Source organism: Colias eurytheme, chromosome 2 (assembly GCF_061535395.1).
Source record: "Colias eurytheme isolate Ceu_HAF_F1 chromosome 2, ilColEury1 Martin Lab GWU primary, whole genome shotgun sequence".
Taxonomy (NCBI): Eukaryota; Metazoa; Arthropoda; class Insecta; order Lepidoptera; family Pieridae; genus Colias; species Colias eurytheme.
Window position 1 is genome coordinate 12,657,087 of NC_142981.1, and position 11,767 is coordinate 12,668,853.

Consider the following 11,767-nt stretch of genomic DNA (forward strand, 5'->3'; position numbering starts at 1 on the left):
AATCATCAATAATGTAAACTCAATATTCATATTTCCTTGTGTCTAGGCCGATAACCCATGATCGGGCTATGCCTAACAAACTTAAAGAAAATGCCTATCTTAAAATAGCACCTTATGTCGTCTATATAGAGAACATGGCAGCATATACTCTAAAGATTGTAGCCTAATTCAGCGTCCAACAGAACATGAGCTCTCACGCCTTTTCCACAGTGCGGAAAATTGATCGGACCGTACTGGTACATCGGAAAAGCGGGGTCTTGCGCTCTGGTTTCGGGTAGCGAGATGCGCGCGCAGCGTTACGCAATCGTTACGTAAGAGGGATAGAGGGTTGCAGAGGGTACGTCGGGGTGCGGGGCGCGAGCGGCGGGAGGGTCGAAGGCGCTGGCAATCGATTCTGCACCGCAGTCCGGCTCGGCGTTCGACCATGGCAGACAAGACAAAAGTAACCGAACAGTATTATGCTCCACCACCTGATCTAGGAAAATGGGAGGGCTTCAGGATCTTCATCTACAACTCGGAGACGGGGCAGGTGCTGGGCCGCACGGGATCGAGCTGGGGTGAGTACCGCATCATGTTACGTGACGGTCTTTTGGAGGGAAAATCGATTATTGATTGGCAATGCGCAACTGAAAATTGTAATAGATTCTTAATGGGAACAATAGATGCATTTTATTGTTAATGTTTTAATAATAGGATGGGCGTAGATACCCTGTTACGTAACATAACTTAATTCGGGAATGAAGCGCTATGCTATTAATAAATGCCATCCTTTTTCGATAAGTAAATTATTTGTAGCCATTTTCAGTGAGGTTTCACTAACAAATAATAGTTATCTACCTGAAATAATATTTCAGTATTGCCAATCTTTCATGTACATCATCATTGACTCGTATGTGCCTACTTACGTAGAATTAAAACCAAAAATAAAAAATAAACTAAATGGCTATAAAAGTTCGTAATAATCATTAATAAAAGTAAGATATTTAATTGTATCGCGTTGCGCGTGCGCATCATTGTCACCGGAAATCACACAATTGCGCGAGATAAGCGCACAATAATGAAACAAATTAACATATATTCCTAACTGATATATATATCATGTAATTTTTTATTCATTATTCAAATATAATTTTTACAAGGAGAATTTTTCAGTGCATCAGGATATGAACGTTGCAGCATAAAATATTGTACAATTAAGAGCTTAATGAAACAATATCTAAATCCCAAGCGTTTTCATTAAAAACTAAAGCTACGACTACAATAAACTAATTCAAACTATCTGTACTGCAAATAGCTATGATAATTAGATTACTTAATTAATATTGCTCTACTGCTTGTCAGCCTTAACATCTAAACCACAAACTTGAAGTCTATAATTGTTTCTAAATTTGACAGTTCTTATATGCGTGAAATGTCATGTCATAAGTCACTAACATATTAAAGTATGCTCTAAACACCAGAAATCTGTCGCCAGAGTATCTAAGAGAATAGGTATTTTAAAATCCTGTAAATCAATACGGATGAGTGAAATTGTCACATAAGTATTGGATGGAAAATAGTTAAAAAACATGTACAATACAATACAATACAAAATTCTTTATTTAACACACACATACAGAAGAAAAGAAAAGAAAAGAAAAAAACATATAAGACAGATAAAACATGTCAAATAGGCGGCCTTATCGCTTTCAAGCGATCTCTGCCAGGCAACCTTTGGATAGAATTAGTTTATGTATTCATGTATGCCTTCTTCCTAGCTTCTACCATCAGACAATCAGTAGATACGTGACTCTACATAGAAATCTTTCTGAGGAAACTGAACAATTTCTATCAATAAACTATTGAGATGATTTGGAATATATACCTACTTACCACAGATTACTAAAAAGTTGGGATGTGACCTGAACCCTTCATAAAATTTAGTACAGGTGGAATATTTTAGATCTTAATTAACTTGCTTACTATTTGATGAGGAACACTGTCCCTAGAGATACAATGTAATTTAAGATACAAATTATAATCAACGTTCAAAATTTGAACTTTAACCTAATGATAAATTAAAATTATACAATAATCTTTACTCTTATTAATTTCTAACTAACGGTAAATAAAAAAAAGACGTGTGGCATTTGAGGACTGCCGCGGTAAAGCTATTGCATAGCATGCCTTCAAGCCACACCTCCGTGCCCGTCGGAGTAGGGAGCGTGAGGTTTTTTCGTTACGGAATTTCTGGATTCGGTCCCCGCGCTCAAGGCCCGCGATAGAAGCTATGCAATAGCTTAAAAAATATTCGGTTTAGAAAAGTACAGGGATGGAAATTTAAAACATATTGAATATAAAAAAATGACACTGAAAAATGAATACGAAAAATGATACACGAAAAAACTGTTATAATTTAAATGAACAATACATAACAGTTTATAAGTTAACGTCATGAACTTATGAGATTTGTAACGTGGGATACCTTACAGGGATTAAGGCTTTACAGTCAAAGCACTGAAGAAACCTATGAACGTGGAATATTATAACGTTAAATATGTGATTAGCTGTAGCCCGCGGTTTTGCCTTTTTTAAAATGGATAAATAAGGAACAGAATATTTCAATACGTCGTTATAAAAGGTATTAAATATAATAATTTATGATTGTAATATTATACCTATAGATTATAGAGATAAGATAATAATTTGAAATTTTAAATAGCTAATAGCAAAGTGCAAATTACATAATTTTGCAACTAAATAATTTTTATATTCATTAAGTAGTGCATTTCTCGAATAGTAGAAAAACCGGAACTGTAAAAACATTATTTTATATCATGTCAAATATTTATTGTCTAAAACGATATAATTATTAAGTTGCTTACAAAGCTAGTTAATAACAATATTTCAAGACCTTTGTATTAATAAATAACACTAATTATGAATGGTCATAAACACGTGTCTTAGCATCAATGTGTTAAGGAAAACCATGTCAAGATTTTTCATTAACAACTATTAGTATGTACTTAGTATTGGAGTTAGGTACTTATGTATTGCATAGGTACATTGTTAAAAGGAGATGGTTTAACTTTTTACGGATTTTCGAAGGTTTTTAATTTGTAGAGCACGTTTTTGATGAAATGAGTAAAAGAGGCAATAATCTGGGACGATTTAAAAATATACTATAATATCATCGAGATAGAATGTACTACGTACAATATCGATATTGAATAACCTAATGCCAGTTGATTAAGATATCAAAAAAAACCTTTATTGATGTTTTTAAATATTTAAGTTTTAAAATCTTGTTTAGAATTTACAAATAAAATGTTTACTAAAATAGGTAGATGTTATGCTTTAAAAAAACAATAGAGTAAATTATAAATGTGAAACTACATAATAAATGTGCATTCAACAATATGTTTTTCTTGGTATCAATTTCACAAATGTCACTCTTACTGATTGATTTGTACTACCTATTTGCTATTAACGAACACTACTGCCATATATGAATACTATTCGTTAATTACAACTCTAACACTTTGAGTTAGGGTTCTAATTAGACTGACATTTGCTAAGTATGGTCCTTGATGCACTATTTTGATAAATCAGTTTAATTGAGTGTTATTCTGGACATCTGGAGAAAAATTACAGAATAGAGGATGGTTAAGATCCGAATTTTTTTTATCTTCTCTTTAATACACTAATTGGATTCATTTCTATGAGTAGGTACTTTAAACTCCTCTGTGGAGAAATATAACATTAATACACGTATATATCTGTCAACTGTGTTAATCTTCTTACATATAAAAACTAGCGGTCCGCCCCGGCTTCGCCCGTGGTACATATGAAAAATAGATGTTAGCCGATTCTCAGACCTACCCACTATGCTTACCAAATTTCAGAGGAATCGGTCAAGCCGTTTCGGAGGAGTATGCAGACTAACATTGTGACACGAGAATTTTATATATAAGATAAGAAGAAAGAAGATGAATCGCAAAATGTGTTGGTAAGCGCATAACTCGAGAACGGCTGAACCGATTTCGATAATTCTTTTTTTATTATATTCCTTGAAGTACGAGGATGGTTCTTATGTCGAGAAAACGTAAACATGTACCACGGGCGAAGCCGGGGCGGATCGCTAGTACTTTCTATGAATTTGAAAGTGTACGGTGGTATTTTCTAAAATGTAGAGCCAACTTTGATATGTTTTTTGTTAAAAACATTTTATATGTTTGATATTAAATATATTATAAAATTAATACATGTATTTTTGGGATTGAATGTAGAGCCCATCTAGTACCTAATAAACATTGAAACGTAAGAACAATGATACTTTATTGGGTCCTATTTGAATTTATATTGTGCATAGAAATTTAATTATATCTAGTTAATAGTCTATTCTATCGTTCGAGAATCTACGTCCTCAAATAAATATTAATAATTGGTTTCTACAACCATCATTATTAACGATTTTATTACAAATTTTTACGCGTTACTCTACTTTAAGACAAATGTAGACATTATATTTTGCCTTTAATTTCCTTAAAGTCTGGTGGCAAGACTGGGGTTTTATGTAATTTTGCGTAGACCTTTGTCACAGGGTCTGAAAATCTAGGCTTTGCATCGGTAACCTATTTGTGGAGCAGCAATGCCCTTGGATCGATTGGAGCCGCGCGCAGCCGAGTCGGCGCACCAGCGCAACCTTTGTGATTGTCCTACTTCTACCTGCCCGGTGCCCATACACTGTTTATGATCATTAGTTGGGAATATTTTATGGATTCATCATAAAACAGCTTGACTTAGTATGCTTTGTTGATTTATGAATTTAAAGGATCAAGTTTCAGGGCTGTAAACAATATTTTTCCTACTTATTCGCCGATAATCATGATAGGTGTAGAATAATTCGCTTCGCCAAACTACTATGAATTGTCTACTATCTCGAAAAGATAGTTTCTTCATAATAGATATATTGTAAGATAATCAAAATGGATTGGATGGAAAAGGCTTTTATTTATTGCTATTGTAGCTTATATTATTCAGAAACGAAAATGTTCTGACCATGTTCTGACAATAGGGAAAATAGATAAAATATTTCTTTTTGAGAGGGGTTTTCATCGTGTAACTGACATGCGATTGCCTATTTAGGGAAAGAGAAGGATAAAATGCTTCAAATACTTTGCTATCGTTTATTTTTACGTCTAAATGATTGAAAACTCTATATTCTATTTATATTCTCTAGTAATCTTATCATAATGCCATTAACCTATAGTAATCTATCTCAATTCTCACAGTATTCTCACTGCAGTTAGTATAATTTGCGAGACTGCGTATCTCGATCTTAATCTTTTATTCTGAGAAGTGCTCTTGAATGGTCAATGGTCATATTGTCTAACAATTAGCACTTAGATAAAGATAAACTTTATATATAACCGACATGAAAATTACATAGTAGAGCTACTCAGGGAGCATGATTAATCAATATAATAATGATTATTCTATTAAATAGTACGTCTAGCTTTCCCTCCGCTTCTTCGCTCGCTTTGTCTAAAACCTAATAAATTATAATATACAAAACTTCCTCTTTAATCACTCTCTCTATTAAAAAAACCGCATCGAAATTTTTAAAGACGACATAAGAATATAGGGAAGGAGAAAGCGACTTTGTTTTATACTACTTATATTGTAGTGATTATGTACATATATTTCAGATGTATTGTCATGTATTCACGTTTGCAGATAGTGACAGGTGCACAGTGCACCACGTTGATCCAATATTTCAGAGACACGTGATTTATAAATATCGTTGAATGGATTCCAATTGTGTGAAATAACTTCCAGGGTCATATTTCAATTTAAATTAGAAGTATTTTCACTTAAGAAACGGGAGGAGAATAACGTTTTTTCCATAGTCACGATATTTTCATCTTACTCCCGTTTATAGAATTTTTTTGAGAACATTCCGATTTAAATATAGCGATCTTGAAATTTAGTTGAACTCAAACTCAAGCACAAACTCAAATATTTATTTATTCAATTAGACTTCTCCTATTAGCACTTTTGAAACGTCATTACATATTTTTAACATTTATCACCGATTCGGAAAGCAGTACCTATCTACGGAGAAGAACCGACAAGAAACTCCATAGTTGATAGAAATTATTAAGCAACGACTTCTGCGCTATAATTTCAATTCAACATATGCAAGCTATTTACTTATAACTGATATCCTATCATACTACCCTTATTATTAAGCTTAAAATTATCACTATTTGAATGACAGTATAACTTTTCATATAAAATATAAGTATATGTACTACCCTAGGTGCACATATGATATGATTCATTGGTTTTCCTGATGCACCATAATATACCGCATTATTAGTACGCATGCGCACACTTTATGACCTAGGTTGACCTAAAATACTAGGTTTATAGTATCTAGCAGGCGTGTGCTCTATCGAAGCGCTCATCTGTATTTCATTTGTATACATATAAATTGCTATGGAATATAAAAAAACTTTAGCAACAGCTTTTTTTACATAATATGTGCATTGTACAACAATTTTCAGAATATAGATCCAGTATATGATATTACTTTTTTGCATGTTTTAAATATGCATAATACATTAGCTTCATGCTACATGCAACATGCAACTTTCGAAGGATCTGAAAAAATCATTACCTGAATACAGGCATATTACACTTTTACACATTTCTGAAAAAAAAACATGCGGACGAATTTGTATCTCAGGTAAAAGTTAATTGAATATATTTTATTCGAAAATTTACCCTCTATAGATTAGCTATCTCTTTGGTCTCATAGGTATTAGATGGTTAACAAGCGCATTTTAATTAGCGACTCTAATTATCACGAAACTAGAACAGCTATATTTGTCCTCGCTTCATCACTGTTATGTAGGTATATAATAATATTCGGAAGTAAGTATTTATAGTGTAACATGATTTTGATTTATGGCCAACAGAGAATTAGATAATAGGGTTTTATTTAAATCCTAGATACTGGATAATACAAATTATATCTTTAATAATGTGTCCTTTTTGCAAAAATAACGATATCATGAGTATATTCAGATTCATTTCATGATGTGAATCGTGAACGGAAGTCGGAACTGCCTAAAAAGATACGAGATGACCCAATATGTATAAATTTGCAATCACTTTTTATGTACATACATTTATATGCTACACTATAACTCGGTCAATGTTCGGTTGACAATTACTATCCATGAACATCATCGTTTAGAGACAATTACAGCATTGAGACTGGTCAATGGACACGCACATTCGTTCCCATTTTGTCTCTAGATCTGTTTATTTACACCGAAATTGATGTGGTAGGTTCAATTGATTCGAGTTGATGTAATTAGAAATGGTTTTGGTAGGTTTTAATCTAGATTTTATGAAAAAGGTCTAGATGTAACTAGGCACAGTATTAAACATTTGTTTAGAAGTTAATCGTCATTTAATAAAACAGCTCCTTAACTTTTGCCTAAGGAACAAAAATCCAAAACAAATGACGGATGCAATTTTGAGAGTGAAGTCACTCTCTTCCTTTGAACAATTTATTCATTATCTTTTTTATTTTACAGCAAAAATCCTCTTGTTCTACCTGATCTTCTATGCGATACTGGTGGGCTTCTTCGCCGCTATGCTGGCGATCTTCTACCAGACCCTTGACTCTAAGATGCCTAAATGGCAGATGGAAAGTTCCCTGATTGGCAGCAATCCTGGTAAGCCTGATATTTTCATAAAAATTTAACTTAATTGCGTAACATCATAGTTCACGATAAGTTATTAGGTAAATGTTTTCATTTTCTGTAAATATTTATAAATTATTTATCAAGCTGAACATAATATATCCAGGAGTTGGAAAATCGGCCGTGAATGAAATTAATTGGATTTCTTCAATATGTAGTTCAGCAAAAAGTTTAATTTACTTGTTTAAAATTAATGTCCCCGTTTACAGGCTTAGGTTTCCGCCCCATGCCCGAAGCAGCTAACGTCGAGAGTACTCTGATCTACTACAGGGCTAATGACAAGGGCTCCGTGCTGAGATGGGCCCAAGTGATCGACGAATTCCTTGACCGTAAGTTTGTACTTATATAAATCAAATTATTAAAAAAAAACAAAAATGACGTGTGGCACTCGGGGACTGCCGCGGTAAAGCTATTGCATAGCATGCTTTCAAACCACACCTCCGAGTCCGTCGGAGTGGGGAGCGTGAGGTTTTTTCGTTACGGAATTTCTCGATTCGGTCCCCGCGCTCAAGGCCCGCGATAGAAGCTATGCAATAGCTTAAAATGTTTCTAAGGTTGTAATTAAGACTGATTTATTAACCATTTTGATCTATTTAAACCTGGGTGAAACCGGAGAGCTAGTTTAACAAGCAATTGATGTATCGTTAATTATAACCTGGAAAAAATTATGTTCTATGATCATGAGAGCCGTGTCGTATTTCTATTGTATGTTGAGTAGTTTGCTTTAAATATTTATAAGACGACGGTCTTTTAAAGTGAAACTTCTTTAGGCGGGTTGAGAGTAAAATTTCGAGTATATATAGTAAAATTTCACATTGTATGTAAAAATAAGTCAGGTGACGACATTTATGTTAATTAAACCCTCATTTTAAAAACAATAAAAAATGCACTAAGTAATAATGTTTTCCTTACTTCCAGAATACCGTAAGAAGGGCAGTGGCAGTGGTGAGGCTTCTGGTGCTGAAAACCGCGTCCCCTGCACCCCCACCTCTGGCCCCGTGGGAGAGAACCAGGTCTGCGATGTGCCGGTAGACGACTTCCATCCTTGCACCTCCGCTAACCAGTATAACTATGAGGAGGGTGGACCATGCGTGTTCCTTAAGCTGAACAAGGTAAAATTGCATCGATAATATGATCAAGTGTTTTTTGTTCTTATTGTAAGCACACAAAGTTCTTTCAGAAAAATCCTACGTCTTCAAAGTTTAAACCAAATTGATGAATCGTACAATTCCTTCAATTTAAATTTTTTGCTCAGCAGTTGACTATCGAATTTCAAGTTTTACAAAAGCTTCTCGGAAATGAAAAATACAGAAGAAATTAATTCTTCATAACAAAAAAAAAAATACCTTAGATAGTAAAGTCACAATCGCAGTAAAAATGATGGGTAGGTAAATGAAGTAACGAACATAGCACGAAAATTATCTAACTCTGTATGAAAAAAACTAAACTATAAATAAACTCTAAAGTTGATTAAAATTTATCAATTTTCAGATCTTCAACTGGACCCCGAACCCATACAACAACACGGAAGGCTTACCTGACAGGATGCCCGAGGACCTGAAGCAACACATCAAGATGGTGGTAAGTAGCTTACGTTTATATATCTTTCAAATTACAATAATTGAATCTCATAAACACGTAACGAAATACAAGGCAAAAAGATTACTTGTGAAAGAAATTCTTGATGACCTTAAAAATTCCTTTGGCATGGGCTTGTCTTTATCTCATACTCATTCACTCTTTTTATACGCATTTATCATGACTCCTGGAGGTGATCCAAAAAAATGAATAATAAAATCAGCCTCCATCTTTAATATAATTAATGATGACATGAACGTTTTCTTAATTCCGTTCTGTTATAATATTCACAACACATTTAAAAAGTTGCCAAATCAAAACATTTCAGTCCGGCAAGCCAGAAGCGAATACGGTGTGGGTGTCCTGCGAGGGAGAGAATCCAGCTGACGTGGAGAACATCGGACCGATTCAGTACATCCCGCGCCGTGGCTTCCCCAACTTCTACTACCCCTTCACCAACAAGGAGGGGTACTTGAGCCCACTGGTTGCTGTACTCTTCGAGAAGCCTAGGAGTGAGTTTTAAGCTTCTAATTTTACTAATCAGGACTGAGGATTATATCATTCTATTGGTTCAAATAAAGTAGATGAGAAATAATATATGCTCATAAATAATTTATGTTACAAAATATAATTTAGAGCCGTCCTAGAGCTTAAAAACATCACATTAAATTAAGCTCCGAAGCTAAATCTGAAATATCCTTAATTTCATCATTTTTTTTAGGTTTTCGTTATTGATGTCAGTTTTGTATAAAATTATGATATAGACATTAAATAACTTTTCTTCGTTTACAGCCGGTGTCCTGATCAACATCGAGTGCAAAGCGTGGGCCAAGAACATCTTCTACGACAGATACGAGCGGCGAGGGTCTGTCCACTTCGAGCTGATGGTGGACCGCGCTTAAGCGCCCGCCTCGGCGCCATCGCCACATTGGCCAGCACTCTAGTCAACGTCCAGCGTTCTATTGCAACCTCACTGCCATTCTGAGTTTGTGATTGGCCAAATGGTGCTTGGCTGCCAATATAGTTCGCCAATTGGTTAAGTTTCTGTTAAGGTGACTCTCGACGATCAGTAAACTAGGTTTATTTCTATTGAACCTGATTTTGTGTTAAACTCTGTGAGCCTCCGTGTGGCAGCTTTTGCGCAAATATTGCTCGTGTTTTCTTGCTCAACGTTTTCTTTGTGTCCTTGCAAAACTTCTGTGTAATGTGTGTCCTGAGTGTACGCATTCCATGCCCAGTTTAGTGGTCGTCCAGAGACTGGCCAAGTCAGTTGGCCGAAGGCTGCCATGGTCATGCCTGGCGCCGGCTGCCGTACCTTTAGCAATAGCCTAGTTGGCGATTAATTTATATTCGTTTTAGAATAGCCACATGGCAACACAGTTTTGTTTACACGCTTAAATAAAGTTTAAATTATTAAATAATGTTTAATATTAATGTTTTCTGGACGATGAGTCAATAAATATGCAATAGTTGGTTCCAATTTAGCTTTTTTGTGTGTTTTATTTATCCTTTATTCCTATCCTCTTAATGACTATAAAAGTGACTAAATTACTTGCGGATTTCTAAAACAGGTTAAAGTGTTTTTCGATATCATTAAAAGCATATTCAAATAACTTACAGAAAATAAATAAGAGTGCTCATAAAAAAGTAATCAATGCTTACACAAAAAGTTTTAGTACTTACAAGCTTATTGTTAAAAATGAAAATTATATCATACTAATAAGTTACCGAATAATAAAATTATAAGACAGTTAATTGATGAGTTTTTAGCCAGACGAATTAAATAGCTTTGGAATGCAATAGTCATTACGAAAAAGAAAAATTTGTCACCTGAAAAACGCAACACTGATTGCTCTATCAAGACAAAAGCTCTTTCACACCTCTACTTACTCGTAAGTCTGGAGAAAAAATTGATATTTATTTAAAGTATTAGGGAAATTGAAAGTACCGAAAAGAATATGCTAAGTTAATTCTGAGACAACATAATTATTGTTCATTCATTGTTATTTGCAGTAATTGCAAAAATATCCTAATAAAGTACCTAACATACATATTATGTTCATGCAGTGCTGGCGTAAGGGCCACTGACACCCCGGGCGAAAATATTGTGGCACCCACTTGAGGGAAGCTATATCAAGTGTTAGGTTAACCAAATTCAGACCTTGGCGCCCCCCAGAATTTTTCACCCTGGGCCATCGCCCCCTCTCGCCCCCCCCCCCCCCTAACGCCAGCCCTGTGTTCATGTAATGTGATTAAATATTAAGTTAGAGTTCTTACGTAGAAACGTATTTAGTATAAAATTGGATCATTTAAAAAAAAAACGTAATATTAGGTGTACCTATTATCTAAAACGAATCTGGGAGGTGTCGACGATGGAGTTAAAAATAATTTTAATTAAGACGATCCGGAACCAAAATACTTGCTAATTG

At 34.5% G+C, this 11,767-nt stretch overlaps 1 protein-coding gene across 1 annotated transcript; it reads left to right on the top strand.

The window, feature by feature from the left end:
- Positions 1 to 381: 381 nt before the first annotated feature.
- LOC149910775 (sodium/potassium-transporting ATPase subunit beta-2-like) lies at positions 382 to 10,827 on the top strand. The gene is made up of 7 exons (XM_090116660.1): positions 382 to 557; positions 7,593 to 7,733; positions 7,970 to 8,089; positions 8,679 to 8,872; positions 9,252 to 9,341; positions 9,667 to 9,850; positions 10,131 to 10,827. The coding sequence occupies exons 1-7, from the start codon at positions 425 to 427 to the stop codon at positions 10,238 to 10,240; spliced, it is 972 nt and encodes a 323-aa protein (XP_089972786.1). The 5' UTR covers positions 382 to 424; the 3' UTR covers positions 10,241 to 10,827.
- The last annotated feature ends 940 nt before the right edge of the window (positions 10,828 to 11,767 follow it).